The sequence below is a fragment of the Fusarium venenatum genome, assembly GCF_020744135.1.
Source record: "Fusarium venenatum strain MPI-CAGE-CH-0201 chromosome Unknown EDB82scaffold_2, whole genome shotgun sequence".
Taxonomy (NCBI): domain Eukaryota; kingdom Fungi; phylum Ascomycota; class Sordariomycetes; order Hypocreales; family Nectriaceae; genus Fusarium; species Fusarium venenatum.
The window spans coordinates 3,479,348-3,500,090 of record NW_027072130.1 but is presented as its reverse complement, the minus strand read 5'-3'; the positions used below and the strand labels follow the sequence as shown (position 1 = coordinate 3,500,090).

At 44.1% G+C, this 20,743-nt stretch overlaps 5 protein-coding genes across 5 annotated transcripts; all 5 read right to left on the bottom strand.

The window, feature by feature from the left end:
• Positions 1 to 4,083: 4,083 nt before the first annotated feature.
• On the bottom strand, positions 4,084 to 7,193 carry EDB82DRAFT_554720 (uncharacterized protein; the record flags this gene model as incomplete). Its single annotated transcript, XM_065609636.1, has 3 exons — positions 5,979 to 7,193; positions 4,316 to 5,931; positions 4,084 to 4,250 (listed from the first exon to the last, which is right to left on the bottom strand). Exons 1-3 carry the CDS (start codon positions 6,839 to 6,841, stop codon positions 4,084 to 4,086), a joined length of 2,646 nt encoding a protein of 881 aa, XP_065464672.1. The 5' UTR covers positions 6,842 to 7,193.
• Positions 7,151 to 8,537, bottom strand: EDB82DRAFT_159157 (uncharacterized protein). Its single transcript, XM_025734093.2, has one exon. The coding sequence runs from the start codon at positions 8,379 to 8,381 to the stop codon at positions 7,332 to 7,334; it is 1,050 nt and encodes a 349-aa protein (XP_025584934.1). The 5' UTR covers positions 8,382 to 8,537; the 3' UTR covers positions 7,151 to 7,331.
• A 1,993-nt stretch (positions 8,538 to 10,530) lies between these two features.
• EDB82DRAFT_159128 (uncharacterized protein) lies at positions 10,531 to 12,293 on the bottom strand. The gene is made up of 3 exons (XM_025734091.2): positions 11,600 to 12,293; positions 10,820 to 11,522; positions 10,531 to 10,769 (listed from the first exon to the last, which is right to left on the bottom strand). The coding sequence occupies exons 1-3, from the start codon at positions 12,182 to 12,184 to the stop codon at positions 10,576 to 10,578; spliced, it is 1,482 nt and encodes a 493-aa protein (XP_025584932.1). The 5' UTR covers positions 12,185 to 12,293; the 3' UTR covers positions 10,531 to 10,575.
• Positions 12,294 to 13,297: 1,004 nt separating this feature from the next.
• Positions 13,298 to 15,940, bottom strand: EDB82DRAFT_554714 (uncharacterized protein; the record flags this gene model as incomplete). Its single annotated transcript, XM_025734090.2, has 2 exons — positions 13,298 to 14,440; positions 14,498 to 15,940. 2 exons carry the CDS (start codon positions 15,938 to 15,940, stop codon positions 13,787 to 13,789), a joined length of 2,097 nt encoding a protein of 698 aa, XP_025584931.2. The 3' UTR covers positions 13,298 to 13,786.
• Positions 15,941 to 17,829: 1,889 nt separating this feature from the next.
• Positions 17,830 to 20,713, bottom strand: EDB82DRAFT_158818 (uncharacterized protein). Its single transcript, XM_025734089.2, has one exon. It carries the CDS (start codon positions 20,594 to 20,596, stop codon positions 17,846 to 17,848), a length of 2,751 nt encoding a protein of 916 aa, XP_025584930.1. The 5' UTR covers positions 20,597 to 20,713; the 3' UTR covers positions 17,830 to 17,845.
• Positions 20,714 to 20,743: the final 30 nt, after the last annotated feature.

Below are 20,743 nucleotides of genomic sequence, written 5' to 3'. Positions count from 1 at the left end.
ATTAGTAATCTTTAAGAATTAAGTATATATTGTATTATAAATATAGGAAGACTTAGCCTAAGGATAGATTAATTTCTTTCTAATAGCATGCTTATTTTAATTTAATTAACATTTCTTATTAGTAAGTTTATATGCTAATATATTTAATATATAAATTACTAAAACTATACAGAAAAGCTACTTAATTGGTAATTAAAGTATACTATAACTATTATATAAGTAGTTAGACTGTATAGCCTTATTAATATTTTTATCACTTACCTTTATTATTAAAATCTTAGGTTTTTACTAGGAAAGTTACTATAATCTGAAATCATATTAATTCTTTAAAATAGAATAGCACTAGCTATATCTTTCCATTTATTTATTTCTATAACTTACTAGTAGGTATAATTGTAAGCCTCTGTTAACTCTAATATTTAATGAAATATCTATATAGATTAAAATATATTATATTAGATTAAGACTCTCTTAACAATTTACTTTCGTATCAAGAATATATATATCGATTAGAGTATTAACTAAAATTTATAATAAGGGTTTTATAAAAAAGTTTCTCAGCTAGATATATAGTTATTATTTCTTCCTCTTATAGTTATTAATTTATTAAGATCTATTAATATTAATATAATCTAGAGAAATATTAGTACTATAAAAGTAAAAATAATTATAATCTTATATTTAACACTATTAAGACCACCTTTATATTACTATTAAGGGATTCTAGTTTAATAAAAAAGGCCTTTCTAATAGCCTAGGATTTTAATCGTTCTAACTGCAATAATACTATTCGGCTAATTGTCTTTAATTATTAAATTCTTTTACTTTTATTATTAAAAAAGGAAAAGTTAAATTAAGAGCTTAATAAAGACAAAGAGGATAAGAGAGGTTATCTCTTTAAAGAGTTTAATATATTCATAAAGTTATATAAAAAGCTAGAGTTAGGTAAGAAATAGGATATTAAGGAGGAAGTTTTCCTTGCAGCTATAGATACAGGGTATATTAAATAGTAGCCGATCTGCCTAGCGAGGCAGGTTACTTATACTATAGATATCTTTAACCGAAGGGTCGAGGTTATTAATATTAGACAGTGAGAATAGGTACAATATATATAGGTAACTAGGAAATAAGGGTTCTAGTAGGGTAATAAATAATATTAAATTCAAGCAGGGCTAAATCCAAAGGATTTATGCAATTAATCTGGATTATATGCAGACCTGTTTTCTTATTTTACCCTACTAGAGAGTAATAAATTGTCTTTAACTGTATCTTTAACTGGGGATATAATATTTTATAACTGCTTAATACTATCTATATGCCTTATAAATCTATTAATATAAACTGAGAATAGATTAGTTTATTACTTAAAAAACCTAACTATTATAACTTAATAGTAAATCTAATAGCTTAATAGTATATAAATTATAATAGTACTAATTGTATTATAAGGTTCAATATTAAATTAAAACCTCCCATTAAAATATAAGCTTTAAAATAATAATAATTATTTCCTTTCTATTTTATATAAAATAATAAAAATAAGGAAATTATTAATATTAACCATTAAAACCTAAAAAAATATGTATATTATTTTACTTAACTACCTATGTGATAAAAAGCTAATTATAAATAGACTAATCTTGCTTGCGCGGTCGAGGGCCTCGGTAATCGGTTCGTGGCCGCGGCCTTGTCGGTCAAGGCAATCGTATAATTCAATGGTGCAACGCAACGACATCTTGGCTATGATCAAGGTTAGCTTGGTACACCGTATATTAAACGCAGGATAACTTGCTTAACTGCTTATTTAACGTTGTAGCTGGTTATCTTATCGGACTAAGGTGAAGAAAGAATACTGCATTATTGCGGATTTATTATGCATTTATTCTAATATAGAGTTTTTACTGAAATCTTATATTATAAAGCCTTATAGTTATACTGATATTTTTATTATATACCTTTATTATTAAAATCTTAGGTTTTTACTTAGAAAGTTATTATAATCTGAAGTTATATTGACTTTTTAAGACAGAATAGTACTAGCCATATTATAAATAGACTAATAGTTTATCTTATAAGGTAATAATCAACCCTATTAGTAATAGACTTAATACCTTTACTTATATAAATTATAATTGATATAATAAAAATAAACTAATCTTTAAATTAACAAGTATTAAAAATATACTATAAAGATATACTAATTAACCTTTTAATAGTAATAATTATAGTATAGTAAAGTTAATAAGTAATATACTAGTATAATAAATATTATATTAATATAGTTTAGTTATCAGGTTTAAATCTTTTTTTTATTTAAATTAAATACTTAACATTAATAGATAATCTAGGAAAAAGAGAACCTTAATGCCTTACATTAAATACTATTACTATTAAGCAGGCAGCTCCTTTCGGACTGTTAGCCTTTATTACTTTTTAATTATAATACCTCTATAAAACACTTATTATTAATACCTTTAACCTTATAATATAGTATTCTTTTTTTTTAGTAGCTATGTTATAGATCTTAATATAATTACCTCTATAGTTTAGGAGTTTAAGCTATTCTAAGTTAAATAATTATTAAGAGGCTTTTATTTAACTATAATCTTAGAAAGTTAATATAATTTTAGATTATAATAACTTTCTAGTAAAAACCTAAGATTTTAGTAATAAAGGTAAATAATAAGAATATTAATAAGACTATAAGGCTTTATAATATAAGATTTTAATAAAAACCTTATATTAAATTAATTCTATAATAAATTAATAATAGTATAATATTCTTTTTATTTATTTTAATAAAATTAAGTTTTTTATTTTATTTTTTTTATTTTTTATTTTTTTTTACTCTATGCTCTACGCCGAGCCTAAGTCTTCTTAAAGTTCTCTTATAAATTTTAAACTAAAGGATCTATGCAGATTAAAAACCTAATATATTAAACCTAAGTTTCTCTCAATATCTAACTTTCCCAATAAGACAATAAAAGAAGCCTCTATATACATAGTAGCTTCTTCCTCCGACAACCTACCACTGAGTACCTCTAAATAATTACTTATCTAAATACTAAGGCAGTCAGTAAATCCCTGGTCTATCTGCTACTAGCTGCATTATATAGCTAACTAATATAGCACTATACCGCCTATTTCTGGAAAAAGAAGCCTTTACAGTAGTATTTTTAATTATTCTAATAGCTATTTTTTTAGCGAAAAGGATATTATTAATATTATCTTAGTTAATAATAATAGTAAGGACTTAAAGTAGCTAAGGCATAAGGCTAGGTGCCTCTAAGAGGCCTAGTATAATAATAATAACTATAGCCTTATTAGGCTAATTGCCTTTAGCTATAACCTCCTCTTGCTCTCTATAATGCATTTTTAGACCTATAAGCTAGGCCAGATAGTAATATGGCTTAAGTAGGAGCTCAAGCATTTAAGGGACCTTAAGAAAAGGCTTATAAGAAGGCCTAATAAAATATATTATAATAAAATTACCTTCCTTAAGGAAGTTAAATTAAACTATAGGCATAAGGCCTAGTATTAATGCCTTAGGTTATAAGTAGCCTAGGCTAAAGTAATAAGGGTATTTATAAAGAAGACCTTATAAGTAATAGAAGCTATATATAGGGTTAACTAAAGGTTGATAGGATTCTCTCGGAGGTATAGAAAGTTAAAATATAGGCTAACCTAGAGGTAAAAGCTCTATAGGAATTAATCTAGTTATATAATATATTATCTTAAAGTTTTATTACTAAACTTATACTAAGATATTAAAATTTTAAACTATATTTTAAACTGAGGATTATTAATTTATATAATTATTTACTTATCTATTAATTTATTATTTTAGCTAATTATTTTAATAAATAAAAGTAAAAAAAGATTATTATATTATTATAGATTTATTTTAATAATAAGTTTTTATTAAAATCTTATATTATAAAGCCTTATAGTCTTATTAATATTTTTATTATTTAGCTGTATTATTAAAATATTAGGTATTTACTAGGAAAATTACTATAATCTAAAATTATATTAACTTTTTAAGATAGAAAAGCACTAGCTAAATTATACTTATAAGACTTATTATAATATTAATATTTTCCACCTCCTGACTATTTCCTCCTTTTCACTCTCTGCAGCCTTCCTCCAATCCTCTATACCTTGCCGAAGTCGGATTAATAATATCTCTGCCTTTAGGCTTGTCATATAACGTTTCATCAACTCTTTCTCTAGCCCTTTCAAGGTATATCCTGGGAGCCCGAAACATGCTATGTCTTTGTCAGTACGAGTATATCTTTAACATGAGATAACTTACCAGAGCCCAAATTGCCTATTATACCAAGGCCGCCTCTCAACAGGCCTCTTCCAAGACCCTTGGCGCCCATATTCTTTGTGTCTTCATATGGTTTGACGACTATGCCACTAAAGGCATCCCAGATCCCATAACAGAATTCCTTCCCTGCGGTTTTGACGCCGCTCCCCAGCCCTGTTATTTCGTCTCGGCGGCGAACATCAACATCAAAGACGTTTGATGGTGCGTTGTGAAAGCCGTTGGCAACATTGTAGAAGAAAGCAACGGGCGCTCTGGCAGTCGCCGCAGCAAGATCACAAGCGTATTTGCCTGTCACACGTGTGATATAGAAGACGTGTCCATTTCTGCCGCTCTCGCGAGCTTTCCATGATTTCTTGCGCCCCTGGTGAGCCTCGTTGATTGGGCGACATAACCGTGCAGCTGAGAAAGCCGGTTCGGCACCGTAAAGTGTCTTGCTTGCCATCTTCTGAGCGAGTGCTTCCATATCTGCTTGACTTACGTCTCGTGGTCCCTTTTGAGACTGCGAATAGGCATCAACAGTGTTATATTCTGCCGCCGGGACCCTTGGCAAACCTATGCTGCTACGGCGCCTTGTCGTCTTAGAGTGCGGAGAGTTCCTCAAACGTTCACTGTAGTCAGACGTCGCTGTGCCTATGGCTGCTGCAAAGCCTGACACAGCAGCTATGGCACCGATAGCGGGAGATTCAGCTCCTTCGTCCACATACCAGTGTTTATGTCGGAGCAACTTGATGTCTGACATCTCAATCAACCCATGATCTCTGAGACAGCCGACAGCAAAGCCGCTCAGATGAGCCCCTGTCTGACGATGGAGCCAGCTGGCAAGTCTGCCCGGACTCAGGTCGCAACGGAGGCTATCAATGTCCAGACGCTCCTGTATGTCCATAGCTGCGCCACCAGACCCATCCTCTTCCCCAATCTGCAGCGCCATTTCCTTCGCTACCGCTACGACATGCGGTTGAAGGGCAAATGTGATACTCTCGGCCAGTATCTCTGCTGTGAGATCTTTGTATGGAACTGCTACTGGTCCCGCACCTGCACGAGCCATCATCTGACCCCAGAAGGGCTGGTCTCCAAAGAACGGAACAACGACAGTCGGTCGACCAGCCGCTATGCCGGCAGCTGTCGTGCCAGCACCGCCATGGTGGACAACAGCTGCAACATGCTGGAACAGCCAGTCGTGAGGACAGTTTCCAATGAGATAAACGCTATCGGGGACTTCTCCAGCACCAACACCCCCCCATCCTTTCGAAACAATGGCTCGAATGCCGGCAATCTTGATAGCTTCATAGATCATAGTCGTGAGTGCTTGGGGGTCGTCCACGACGATAGATCCAAACCCAATGTAAATTGGTGTTGGCCCATTGTTAAGGAAGTTTACAAGGTCTGTAGGAGGCGTGTAAGAGCTGGCAAGTGGTAGGAAAGAGAAGCCTGTAATGTTCAGGTGGTCGTCCCAGTCAGATGGTTTGGGTATCAACGTCTCTGACCAGAGATAACTGAACGGAATACGAAGCCTGGAAAGGAGTTGAAAGCCCCAGAGCGGGCTGACGGGATCAAGATGCAGCGTTTGCGTACGAAATTTGTTTATCAAGTCCCCTAGGCTAGAACATGTGAGTCGAGAACGATCGGGAACGGGTATGTTACTCACCCTTGCCATGTTAGCAATTCCATCATCATGAAGGACAAATAGTTAGCGACCTTGGCATCGGCATCACCATAGCTCATTGAAGCCAGTGGATGGGGAAAGGATTTAGTTGGTGACCACGGCATTGTAAAGACCATATGCAGGGGAATGCTGAGTTTCTGAGCGCAGTGTATATGGCCCATAGATGGGGGGTTAGCAATAATAACGTCGGCCAGGAACAGATCATCGGCAGACTCTACATTAGCAGCTTTTATGGGCTCTCCCATTCCATCGCCAGCTTCGATGCAGCTTCTCCAGGTACCAGAAATGATCTCTGCCATCTCTTTTCGTCTCTTCCCGACCTCTCCCCCTTTGAGGCTGTCGCGGTTTGGTAATAACCCAGGGTTCTTGACCATGTATGCCATCAGGGCCTCGGGATCACCACCAATGTTGAAGAACTCTATACCTTGAGCTTCAACAAACTCCTTAAAAGCGGCATGCGTGCATATCCGTACTCGGTGACCATAGGGTGGTTTCATAAGAAGTTGTGCAATAGGTATGAACGGTTGAACATCACCGCGCGATCCCACGATATGTATCGCGATATGGAGGCGCGGACCCTCATCTGGCTTCTCTACACCGGGTACAAACGCGATACTATTCGTTCGACGAGGCTCGGGGGGCTGTAGTCGCTCCGAAGATGATGTATCGCCTGCGAATGAGTCTTTAAAATGCTGGCACCAAACGGCCAGCGCTTGAGGGTTGTCGTGAAACTGAACTTCAACGCGTCCATCGTCAATGACATTGCTCGAGGGTCCATTGTTGGCGTCGTAGTCGTCAATTACGAGGTGCCCTCGCCCACGGGACTTGATGCGATTGAGCGCCATGTCGAATCGATGGTCAATTACAGTGCAAGTTGCAGAATGGCCGCGCCTTGTACCAAATCGACGGTCAACAAGACTTCCAGTTCAGCGTTGCCTCGGCTTCCACGGATGCGTTCGTTCATGTGTTGTTGATGCTCCCTCTCTCACACACATTCCATGGCTGGCGCTGAAGTCATTGTGGGGTGGGGTGAGACTCGGCAAGTTCGATTCGATTAATTTGTCTTAATTTCGGCACCGCTCTAGACCAAACTTTGATTGTTGGTGCATTGGATTGATAGGCAAGGAGGCAGTCGAGCTGACAACCACTGCCGAATCGCTGCAAAGTCACTAACGTACTGTATGTACACTAAAGTACCTAGGTAGTCTAAGTTGGTCTTCAGCCGCTGTATCCGGCAATTCAACTTGACACTAGTCTAGTCGCTTTGAGCCGAACCATATCTTGTTGTTTTGCTTGTCAACCTAACAAAGGGACAGCAATCGACCGCCATTGATTCTATTGTGTCAGAATACTTTCAATCCTTTTTTGTACCTCAGCAACGTTGGCATGCCCATGACCTCTGAACGCTTCATACGCCAGCCTATGTGCATGTATCCCTTCCGAGAACAAAGCGCGCCTGTCCTTCCATCCTGTGAGCGACCGTAACTTGTCACTTCTGACCCATTGACTAAAGCTAAAGACAAAATGCAGCCCCTGAGGAAACGAAGGGTCAACTTCGCTAGTCGGCACGAATCGCACACCCTTCTCAAACCCATACTCTTTGGCCACGGATGTTGCGATCTCATCCAACGTTTCGTAGCGATGGCCAGAGATATTGAAAGACTGACCAGCAACGGCGCCCCGCTCCTTGTGCTCCGCGAGTGACACATAGGCGTCGCCGCAATCATCCACATGTGTTGCATGCATGATGCTGTTCGCATCTCCAGGGATTCGAAGCACTTGGGAGTGAGCTGCTCGCTGTGCATCTGCATAGTCAAAGATGGCACCGTAATAGCTGCTGGAATAACCAAAAACACATGTTGGCCGCACAACCGCTGCGTCGAAGAGATCGGTATAGTAGAAGACCTTGACTGAGTTGATGGTACGCTCTTTCAGTATTTCTTGTCCATTTAGCGGCGAATCTTCGACATGAGCAGCCAGATTAGGTGCATCGTGGAGGGACGTGGTGCCATAATCTTTACAGCCCGATGACCACAGCACGAGAGGCCGTACCCCTTCGCTGTTACTTCGCCTCGCCAGTATCTCAACACATGCAATGACTTCTTCGAAATGAGTAGCATAACCGGGGATCTTCTCTGTACAACTGACAATCACATCGAAAGTCTTGACTAGTTCGAAAAGAGGACCCAGAAAGCTAAGGTCGGCAAAGGACCCAACAACTGGGATAATCTCAGAGAGGGCAAGTTCCTCTTTTACTCTGGGGTTCCGGATGAGGCCATAGGTGTTCCAGCCAGCACGGACAAATGCTCGACAAACGGCCAACCCGATGTAACCATTTGCGCCGGAGACTAGTACATTGCGCCGATTGTGTTTGTCCATGGTCATGACTTCGCTTTGGTGGGCAGTTCCGTGCTGACGTCTTAAGATAGTGAAATGTTTTTTAAACCATCCTTGGGATGATATTAGGTATAGTTGGCTATATCAAGTTGCCAACGGTTACTGCGTAACGTTAGGATGGTAGATAACGTTATTGGTTACGAAACATATCTACCAAGGTGACATAATCTTCAACGTTAACAACGAAGAAGATCGAATTGCAAAAAAGGCCCTATATAAACATGCATTCTGGTTATTTAGCAATACATCAAGTCATATACTAGATAGGCGAGACACAGTAGGGGACGCAAAAGAAGAGCGATGAGTTATAAAACCGAGAAGAGTGAGTGTTTAAAAGAAAAGCAAAAAACATACAACAGCGGGGATTCGCTGGTCGTCACCGACCCAACTACTAATCCGCCGGTTAGTGGCTTGACTATGGGAGAGCGGACGGGATCCCGTATTTTCCACTACCTTTGGTCGTATGTAACTGTAAGATCTGTATCAATAGTATATATTCAAGGCTAGCATTTGTCAGCCCAAACTTCTTTATGTAATCCGCCAATGTCTACCTACTATATAAGATGAAACCAGTAATTCGTAAGTGCATAAGTCTCGTGCGTCGCTGGCTCCATAGCTCTCAAACCCGCGAATGCTTCTACTGCCATTACGACTCTACTCACAAGATACAACAACGGGCTTCCAACCTTGACGATAGTCAGTATCCCCTCCCACCTGAGACTCATCTTTCTGAACTGCATACAGAGAACAGATGTTCTGAAAGATATAAGAGCGCTGATCTGCTACAGCCATCGTTCTGTTTGAGAAGGGAAAGATCCTGCCCACGAAACTAGATGAATAGCTCCAAACGATGCCCCAAGTAGACATAGGAGCGGCCAGTATCTAGTCATGTACAGATTTGCGTCCCATTCTGTGATAACACTTGCGCCTTCCTCAGTTAACGTGACGGTTGGCTCAACCTTGTGTCTGCCAGACTCGCTCAAAAAAAAACTTTCTTCCAGATATTGTTCTTGTTCCTCCATCACTCCCACTTCATCATCTCGACAGTCGCGAGGGACGACATACCAGGCAATAGAATCGCTCTGCTTCTGGTCTGGTCGAGAGACATCGTATGTGTTCTCCATCGCTAGACTTTCAAATTTTGCCAACTGGGCGGACGTCGTTTGTGGCCAGTCAACGAAAGATGCAGGAACAATATCTTTTGGCTTCTCCCATCAAAGAGCGTAGGTCACTAGTGCGTTGAACACATACGCCAGAGTCGTCGTTTCTAGAGTCGCCAAAGGAAGGTGATGTACGGCACGGGTGATGCACTGCAAGGTGAACCACACGACTTGAAGGAGAGCCGCTAGCTTAACAAGGCCATCAGCCTTGTTCTTGTCCGAGATGTCTACGAGCAAAGCCGTGGAGAAGGTGGTTCAGTAACTGTCTGTGCCACCAGGAAAGGTGACATACGACTAGAGATCCTGAAGTATGGGGTACATGACAAGATCGTGTCCTATCCTGCAACTGGTCTAGCCATCAGCAGAACGTTTGCTTCTGGAAACTCAAAGGCCCCTACGCCGCCGTGATATATTAGCTAAACAAATAGAGATACCCCCTAAACTACCTTAACTCAAGTTGATATTATTATTGTTGTTCTCATAATGGCCCAGAAGGCCCTACTCATGTTACCACGTTCTTTCCGCCCTCTGACAGAGGTAGTTATTCCATCTGGATTGTGAAGTACCATGAACTCTTCAACAGTCTCACTCTATAATTGTCATGCTGCAAGCCATTATGGACCTTGTTTTTCACTACATAGGCCTTTTCTCCATCACCTAATTTTTTACCGTACAGTTACTCAGTCCACTACTTGCGTGGTAGCATGCCAAAATCAAGCAAGCTGAGGGAGAATCTCTAATAATGACATTTTGAATACAATGCATCTTTTTACATTATGCCTCGCTTTAGCTCAAATCATACTGCAATATTTGGACATGTTCAGTCCAGAACAGGCATGTTTCATGCAGCAGATGCTTGCATCATGTCCATCAAATAGCCAGTTTCGCACATGCAAAACGTGCATCATCTCAAGTTATCAACGACGTGCTTAAATGGGACGTGCTCTTTACTGTCTTGTTTAATGTCTCCGTTATTTGTTGTGTTGCTCGTGGCCCTCTCGCGAGTCGGCAGCCGTGCTCTTCTAGACATTGGTGCGATCTGCCAGCGGCTCGGCCTGTTCCTTGACGGTTTCTGTGGAAGTAGGGAGATCGGCGCAATCAGCCTCTGGCACCGGTGTTGTATTATCAGGGGTTAGAGTCTCTTCTTCATTACCCTCGCCTTCCAGCATAGCGGCCAGTCGAGCTGCGCGACCTTCCTTCTTGCGAGGTACAGGGGCTGCTGAGTCAACGAATGATAACAGACAAACGGGATGATGGGCAACTTACCTCGTCCATTCTCCTGAACATAGAAGCGCCGGAGTAGGCCAACAGCTTCATCACGGCCCCAGCCACCCTCAATCTCATAACCAGGTTCAATGTTTCCGCCATCACCCCCGCCTGGAGGATATGAGACACCCAAAGTGCCACTGCCGTCTGGAAGCTGCGCAGGTTTCGGGGTGGGGTGGGCACTGGCAGTCTGCCCATCGGCACTGACGGGAAGGGAGTTCGCATGGATGCTGAAGACACCACCGGTTCCGCCAAACTTGTCGTTGACAGCGCCGAAGTAGACCTTTTTAATGCCGAGCTGGCGCAATAGAGAAGCACACATAACACACGGCTCAACCGTGACGTACAAGATGCTTTCTCTGATGATCGATCTGTCTACTCGCGCATCAGGATGGCACTTTTGTCCGTAGGGGTAAAGATGTCCCTTGGCTCCATCCTCATTGCCTTCATCTGGAGGTCCCGAATCAATGGAAGATGTCTCAGAAGCCGCCTCGGACTGGTTCTCAGCTTTGGGCTTCAGATACGTCGTTCTTGGTCCGTCCTTTGGGGGGTAAGATAGCAAAGCACCGAGCGCCATGAACTCGGCATGACGAGTGCCGTTTCGAGTGACATTAGTCGCATTCATGCCCCGGGCAATAATCCGTCCATCGTGAACAAGAACGCATCCAACAGGGGTTTCGTTGGTTTGGAGAGCGAGCCGTGCCTGCAGACGTTGTGTGAGTTTTAACGGGCCAAGTGTGAGGAAGAAAACGGGCCTAAAGGGGAGGCTAGGAGGCTTACCATATCAAGGGCTGCTTCAGTAAACTTCATGTGCATCGCTCGCTCAGCTACCACAGCAGGGTCTGTGAATATCGGTGCGGAAGGGATGACCGGTGTGAACGGCTTGGGAGAAGTCGAGATGGATTTGTCATCTTGAAGCTCCAGGCGGGCAAGAGACACAGACAGCTGAGATACGCCGGGGGGCTGGTTCTCTTTATCTGCATCCCCATACTGGGTAGGTCGATTCTGGAGAGATTGCATACTGCTATTAGCAGCATGTGTCGTGGCTGTTTGAAGATTTTCCTGTTGTTGGGGATAATCTGTTGTGGTCGTATTTGTTTGACTTTTCGGGGCAGTAGGCGACGATGCAGAGTCGGGGTTTCTTTTTTGCTGAGGCTCGTTGTTATCTTTGGAAATTTCCTGGCGATGGTTGCTTCCGTTGCTGGCGTTACCCTTGCCAGTTTGGTCAGTGTCGCTGGCACTTGCGCTGGCACTGGCAGTGACGCTATCACCCTCGCCAGGCATCACTCGACCAAAGAGACGGCGTATAGCTTTTGCACCTGCTTTCTTGGCTGGCGAAAGGCCAAGTGACTGGAAAACTCCCATCCTGTCTGCTCTAAGAGGTATTAGGTACTAAGGGGTTGGGTAATAAGATTAGTACCTAACCTTTGAGACTTTGTATACCCTCACTTCACTCTTTCCAGTTCAGTTTAGTGTCCCTCTTTCTTTCCGACGACTCCTTTCTCAGTAGGTATGCTTCTTCGTGTCCTTAGTATGTTCTTATATACATACAGAAGTCACCGCTAAAAGCTTAAGTCTCCTTTATGTCGCGCCCTATGCTGCTCCTTGAACAATATATCCTGGGCCCTATCAACGCGCAGGTGATACGTCTTTGTCGTATTGGTGAACCAGACGACAAGATGATAAGCGCCTTTCCAAGAGCAATAGTAGTGAATAAGTGTAGCTTATTGATCGGGACAAAGACGAGCTGGTTGTTGGTTGACTTATCGCTTCGTCCAATCACTGGAGTTAAGCAATAAGCTGAGTAGGCAAACAATAATTTAGAGGCTAATCTTTTTCAACGACTTCCACCAGGCTGATTAAATCCTAAATTGAGTAGAAGATCCGGATGCCCAGTAAATGTAAATTTCTCGTAGCTTTGACAATTTTTCATGGGCTCGCAGGATTCTTTCCCCAACTCAACAGGCGTGTGAGTGAGTTCGAAGGTATATGAAGAGATCGGATCAATCAATAGTCGCCCTAATTGACAAGAAAACGTCAAGGAATGACTAACTCAAAATTAGAGGTCCAGCGGCCAATTTTTAGCTTTCGAGAATCAGAGACTCACCACAATCACTAGAGTTTAGGAAGAAGAGTTCTAGATGCGCATGTCCTACCTCGCCTTTGAGAGAAGATTTCACGACTTGCTCCTGTGCACTAAGCCATATTTAGATGGCCGTCTATAACGGATGCCCCGCCCCAAGAGTAGGAGTTAACGGAACGCGAGTTGTAGGAAACTGTCTAACATGCACTAACAGACCACACAGGTGTCAGTGCACGGACTGGGCTTGCGACTTACTGTGGACACAGTATCGCTTAATACCCGAGCAGGCATAGAGGTCGCCAAAGAATAGGTACCAAGGTCAGACAAAAGTATTAGTGCTCTCTTGGGCTATATACTCACTAAAGCTGACTGAATACTTCTATTAAACACCGGACCAGTGTTGGTTTTATGCGATCCGTCTGCTTAGATTGAACAATAATTCAGTGGCATCGCTTCTCCTGCCGGTCTTGAAGGGAGTCCAATGTAAACTTCACACGCGGCACACCACCAAAACACGTTACATAAATAAATAAAAAAGCATAACACCGACAGTTCCTGATCCCGATTTCTACACATTGTAATGTAGTCTAGACAATAATACGTTTAGTTTATCAGGGGTCTCAGGGGTCAAATTGCTGGAATGCACCATAGCTCAAAGATCAAGAGGACTTAGAAGTCAGTTCAATTATTTTCCCACTCAGTCCGATGCTCGCTCTATCGCAAAGGCTCTATCTTAGTAGGATCAACGCAAATACGCAGTCTTTCGCTCTCAATGCTAAAAAATCAGATCATAATCAAGGGAAAGTGCAAGCACTATGGTGACTTCGATCATGGGACTACGGTCACTCCATCTACTCCGCCTGTTGTGCCCCAAGGATAAGCCGTTACACAGCGATGAGGGTCCTGCCCATCGATACCATCCGACCAACTGGTGTCGTGCTATTCAAAACCGTGCTCTGTAGCTTGGTGGCAACCCTTCCAATTTTCGATGTCATCTGGTAGACCTTCCTCTGGCTGTGTGCAGAAGAGCGTGCCCAGTACCCGCAGCATTCGTCTCTGTTAACAAACATCTGGTAGACAAAGGACCAGGCGGCCGAGGCGATCAACACCACCATAAGGGGTGCAAGAGTCTCCAGGCCTGGTTGGCGAATCATCGATGTCGGGCAGTACAACGCAGGATCAACCGCAGCGGACGTGGGAGAAGGTTGGGATATATCTCCCACCACATTGTGAATCTCTGCATCGCGAGAATCTGATTGCTTGAGTTCGCTTTCGGCAATGACATCGTGATGATCTGATCGTGTAGCTGTAGATCCGGTCTCTGTCGCTTGGCAAACTGGAAGAGTGTGAGCAATCTCGCTCAACTGGGAATCTGCTTGTGCGGCCGTCGCTGCAAGTGTTTGGGAGTTCTGTTGTGTAGCCACAATCTCCGTTGAGCGAGGAGCTGCTTGTGTTGTTGCATTCTCTGATAGTAGGTGATCTGATGATCCTGTTGTCGTCATTCCGCGGGCCTCGATAATATCGCGACTGATTGTCACCTTTTCCCAAGTTAGTTGCTGTTCTGAATGGAATGGATATGTAAGTGAGGCACGTACGTTACTATTCGTAGATAGCACAGTATTCACAGTGGATTGGGCGGTGGATGCAACGACTGGCGAGCTATGCTGTGATAAAGTACTCTTGCCCAGAAGGTCCGAGCCGAGACTTGCGGTTGGCGCGACGGCAAGGCGATACTCCAAGCCAGCTCCAGAATCGCCATAGACGTCTTCGCGGCCGACCTGGCTATTAGTAAAGAAATGCTGAGGTGCGGAAGTGGGAACAGCAAGCTGTCCTTCGAGGAGGATGTGAGTAAGCTGGTCGTCACCTAGCTCGTCACCACAACTACTCAAATCATTCGAGAAGTCCCGTGGCGGTAGCGGGTTCGGTGCTGGTGATTTCGGCCGACTAACCGACTGCTTAGAGACTTGAACCGGGACCATACGTTCATCTTCCGAGAAGAATGATTCGGGAGAGTAAAGATTGAAGTCCACATAGTCGTGATCGACATCGACTTGGTTGAATGGCAGATGCGCCGCAGAATCACCCAGGTCTCCAATGTCTACATCGGCCGTGCCACGAGGGCGACGAAGAAGGTCCTCTCCTGTTGTCGGGGTATCGGGCTTTGTAGAGTAGTCCGATATAGAGGAGGAGGAGGACTGCGGGCAGAAGTAGCCCTCTGGATCGTTGAAGAAGTCATAACTGTCATCGGCAGCAGGGTATTGAATGAACTGCTCCCATGCGTCGCTTTCTGGCTCGACTGAGGCAATCAGGTTGTCGAGATTTACCGAAAATTCGGGCTCTGGGGTTGTCATTTGGCCGGCAAAAGCATCCTGGGCAACGACAGAAACCTTTGGTTCTGGGGCCACTGTCTTCGTCTTCTTGGTGACCTTTGCAGGTTGAGCAACGGTGCTGGTAACGCCACGCTTCTTGTGGCTGGGGTCGCAGCGGATCTTCTTTTTCTTGCAGCTTTCGCAGGCCTTGATGATTCGCATGAGGTGTGCGTGATCTCTCTGCTCCTTTGTCTTGGATCCTCGGGAGGCAGAGTTGGTCACATCGCGGCCATCCTTAGTCATGATCTTCATTCCAGGCAGGTTGGAGAAATCAGCGGGCTGCTGGCTAGCGGTGGACTTGGGAGATGAGCGGCGGGAGGAACTGGTATTCACATGGCTCCAGTCCCAGTTGGATGTAACGGGGCTAGTGTTGAAGGATCCATAACCAGAGTCCTGGAGAGGGCTAGCACCAGCAGGAGATTCAACAGAAGCGGAAAGTGTGTAAACGGGATAGAACTTGAATGTCTGTCCAGTCAGGTGCGCATACTCAAAGTAGTCGAGAGAGACGGTGGCACGTTTCTCCTGCGTGGAAGCAGGGCCAGGGATGTAAGCATTCACCAGCTCGTCGAGCTCCCGGGTTCCGATGGCAGGGAAGAACTGGAGCTGAGCGCCAAGAGCGGGTTGAAAAACAGAGAACCCTTGAGGGAGAGTGTTCGAATTAGTCGCCATTGCAAGCTTTGAAGTTCCGTTATTGGCTTGGAAGGACAGAATCTTGGAAAACGGTGCGGAGTCGCGCTCTATGCGTCTTTGTTAGTTAACCCGTACACAAGCATGTGTAACTCGGAGTGTTGCTTACTCCGGCGTGCTTACTCTCACGTGGGGCGATTACTTGTCGGCAAGTACCAAGGTGAAATGGCAAAGTTATGGTAACTTGCGTCGCTGCAGCAATTTGTGTTTGTTGAGCTAGAATAAACAAAGGTTATGGTGTTTCGAGGCCACTCGGGATGGAGCATGAGATGGGGAAATAGGCAAAGCCTTGAAATACCGAGCTTGTCGCCAGATTTGTTGTAGTGTTCTTCGTATAGGGATACAACAAATACAAGGCAAAAGTAGACGAATCACTGGTACGATTCAAGATACTCTTTACCAAATGAAGAATGAGCCGTGATTGTGAAGGCAAGAGAGGGAAGTAAGAAGAATAAGAGAAAAGGCCTGAGGCCACGGAGAGGGCGTCGTCGAAGTATTTCACTGCCAGGTTTGAAGATGCACTGGCTAGTGGGTAAAAGAAAAGTTGTCCGGTAAACTTGAGGGGGTAAGAATAAATAGATTAAGAAGGTTGATCTAAACGGAATATGTTGACTTGCTAATTTTGTCTTCTATGCTCCTAATGGCCAATTTTTTTCTGATGTCCTGGGAACTGGAAACATGGCGCAGCAGGTGGGAGGAGCAGGAGATTGAGTCTTTCGGCGTGCTCAAAAAGGTATAGCGTCATAAGGCAGAGCTGCAGTGCAGGCCAATCATAATTCGGAGTTTATAAGGGATCCGCAATGATAAAGGCTTCTATTGGCCATATCAGCCCACATTCTGCACCATCAAAGCTTAGACTTCGGCGAGAGAAGAGCATTCTTGTTGGTCAATGCTTTAAGCCTGCATCTAAGAATGAGTCAACCTTCCACAACCCCAGATTTCATGGTCCCCGATACGACACTCAAGCAGAGCGGGGTGTCAGACAACATAGGCTCTGTCTAAGAGCTTGACAGCATAGATACTCTTGAACTAGTTTTGTTGAGCAATCTCCATCAGTCTTTTCACTACCTCAAAAGGCTTGCAATAGTGGTATCCACGCAAATTCAGAGTCGGACTCGTTTCAAGTCATAACATTGTTAAACAGAATATCGACAGGATCGTTACTCAGCTGGACAGTATCAAACCAAGGTGGTCTAAATTATTGTCAACCGTCGCTCCGATCTTCGTACCATGGTACTCTAGCGGGATCCCAATGGCGGAAATGCAGGAAGGTATATGAATATAAGAAAGGCAAACGTAATAATGTGCAAACCTAAAGTCAGAGTTTCTTGAATCCTTGTATCACAAAGGCTAGGCTTAGTTACCTCGGCCTTGAAAGACGTTGTAGCACTCAATCGACACCATGTGAGTCGTCAGGTCAGTCCTTGGAACTGGTGAAGAGGGACGAGTTGGGGGGTTAAGTCCCTTATATAGTATGATGGCCAAACGGAATCGCGTATGGATCTGTCCTAGGCTCCACACCTAATCGCATTCACGACTTCAAACCTCAAATGCTGGGGTCCATGCCCCTTGCGAAACGCCATCCCTCCATCGTGCTGATAAATCTCGCCAAAACCAAAGAGGTACGCCGACGTGACTCTATCGGCGAGCCGCATAATGCCGTACAGATACTGGTTGCACTTTATTCAATCATACCCTCACTCAGAAAACAGAAGCGTACCTTATTGGTTCCGCAGCACTCGTTGTCCACATTCCAATCGCAACAAGTTGTTTGCAGTTCATAGATTTCGGTGAAGGAGCAGTTGCAGAAGCGCGTGTCAAATCACCCATGCGTCAGGAAAGGGTTTTCTCGTAGGAGCCGGAGACTTGGGGAATTTCGTCAAATCATTATCGAGATGCTGCTTTAGAGGGTCTTGTCATTCCTAGTAAATCTTCCGCATGCCTGCTCCAAGCACCACCATTCGGCTTGCAAAATCCTGGTAGCTCTGATCGGGCTGTGTCACTCACAGGATTCGGTCTTTGTAGTGAATTCCTAGATGCAATGCGAGACGAAGCTGGGAAAGGCTCTGGTTGAACCAGAATCTGTGGTGGCAACCCGGCCGCGTCCTGTTTCCGAGCAGCCTTCTTACCTCTGGTGGCAGGATTCGATACACGCGGTAGTTGCTTTATGTGAGGTTGTTGTGGAGTTTGTTCTATCTGCGTTTGTTCTCCCTGATGTTGTTTTTCTTGTAGTGGCTTGTTTTGTGGTTGGTTGTCTCTCAATGACTCTCGTAATGGTTCCTGCGGGTGTGCTGAAATTGTGGTGTTCCCTGGTCTCTTGAGTGCGAGATAACTCCCTTGCGAAGCATTCTCGGTTGTTGTGTTCATGTTTTCAGTCGTTGCAGTTATCGATTGACCGTAACCACCAATGCCGAAATTAGTAGGCATAAAGTCCTCGACTGGTATGGTAAAGCCAATTATCTCCTTGCTCTTCACACTCTTTCTCAACATCTTGGTGATCTGAGGACCGGAACTTGCTTCCGCCTCGGCATTGGGTTTGGTTGTGGGCTGGCGCTCTCCTGTAGGCTTGGTATCAGTTGATGAGTTTTCATCTTGGCTATCAGAATATCCAGCTCCTGAGGGGGAGTTGCGTGCTGCGATTTTATCTTCATTGTCACTGGGCACAACTTGAGCTGCTTTTTCTCGTGTACGCTGACTCGGATTTGTGCGCCGAGGTGGTGTCACTGAGGTTCTATCTTTCTCCGAAATAGCATCGTCCAAAGTGTGATCCTCAATCTGGATTTTCTTATCTGCCAAACCTCGCAATGGCTTTGGGTCCTTATTCGACTCTTCATCCAGTACTTTTTCCACTACCACTGAGCCTGGCGAGGGTAGGTCAATTCCTTTCGCATTGCCGTGGGCCATCTCAGATTCCTCTGGCAATGGAATTGTAGGAATAGCGGGACGGGATGCAGTGTACACGTCGCTTCCTGTTCCTGACGAAGATGGGAGCGATCTTCCCGATGATTCTGCTCTCTTACTTTGCTTGTTCTGCGCTACCATAAGTAACCCACGGCGCTGCCTCGATCTGATACGAAGTTCAGTTCTTGGTTGCTTTAAAGGCGGAGGTTCAGCTACTCCAGTTTGTGGAAGTGGTCCTCTATCGGTGTTCAATGATCGCTTAGTGCTATGAGTCTTCAGAGCAGTTGCCTGGTTCGTCCTGGGTGGTTTGGGAGTAGGGTTTCGAGAAAGTGCCTGGGTAACTTGGCATGGGTGAAATTGTTCATCCTCATCGATCTGGATTGGGGTTTGGACTACCGTGTGATTCATTTCTTCCACGGTCTTTTGACGAATTGTGCTTTTATCACTCCCCGACGTCATTAAGCGTTGGGGGCGGGAATTTGTTGGAGATGCTGGCGTTCGGTGGTCAGCTAATGCACCTTCGCCCTGTGCAAGCCAGTTGAGAAACGCGTCGTCATTGATCCCTGCTGACTGCTTTCGACCTCGGCCTGAATTCTCCATGTCTTCGTTTACTGTTGTGGGGGGCGGGGGCTTGGACGGTTTGTCGACTCCAGTTTCTTGCCGAGTGCTAGCAAAGCGTGGGAGGTTTTGACCTGCATTGTCAAGACACTCCGATTGTTCGGTTTGTGTAAGAAGTGAAACAACATTGTCTTGATTTTGTGGTGAATAGGGTCTTGCTTTTTCTGGTACATGTGGACGGTTTTTCGGCATAGTCTCTCTCGGCCGAGGATGCTCTCCGTTCCAGTTCTGCTCATTGCCCGCCAGTAGTTCTCTAAGCGAAGCTCGTTGTGTGAACACTCGGCGAGGTGCTGTCCGACGAGGGGCACGAATCTTCGGCTCTTCAGGATCTGAAGAACAGGTTTGTTCTGTACTTGTACCAGTTCCTTTAGAAACGTCCTGCAGGTCAATCCTTGTGCTTATTGAAGTGTTCTTGGGTTTCATGGTTGTCTTAACAGGTAATGCTTGACTCCGAGACGTCGAGACTGAAGACGAAAAAGGTGTCAAAGTCAATGTCGTCCCGAAGAGGGCACGAGCATGCCCCAATTTGCTCGGGGGAGACTCTTCTTGCCTTCTTCTCTTCGACGGACGCGTGTCCTCTGAAGGTGAATCTTGCTGCTGAACAGGGCTCTCGGCCATCTTGCGTACTTGGTACGGTGAATGAGGGGATATGACAGCTCTCCCGATTCTATTTGTACCCCCAACCAGATCGTTGAGCGGACGGTGTCGAAGTTGGAAATGGGGTGTATTCTGGTCGTTTCTCGGGGTTTGAGCAATTCCTGCGATCGATCCCGGTGTCCTTGTCTCAGCATTTGATCGCCTCTTTTCGACTTCTTTCACGCGTTTATCCAACAATTCTGTTAAATCTTGTTCTCGCGTTCCGGTGCAGTCTGAAACCTGCACGATGGCAGAGCCGCGATCAAGCTCAAACTCATCACCAGGCTCGAGATCGCCACCTCCCTGCCAATGAGCATCGCCAATGAAGTGGCTTCGATCATCATATACCATCACCCGTTTGTTGAATGTATGGTATTTTAGAACGCCATCCTGCCAACGTTTCTGTTTTCTCTTCAAATCGTGTGTGAACAGGCAGATAAAGTCAACCACAGTGGCGGTTAAAGGTATTGAGCTGGAAGTCATAGCTCTTAGCGGAAATTTGAGCTTGACGTCGCAAACCCACCAAATTAATCCTCTCTCAGCATTTCAAAAGAGTCAATCTGGTATGGTCATTTGCCAACTCAAACACGATATCTGGTCATGTTAACGCGTAGAAACAGGAGAATGGGT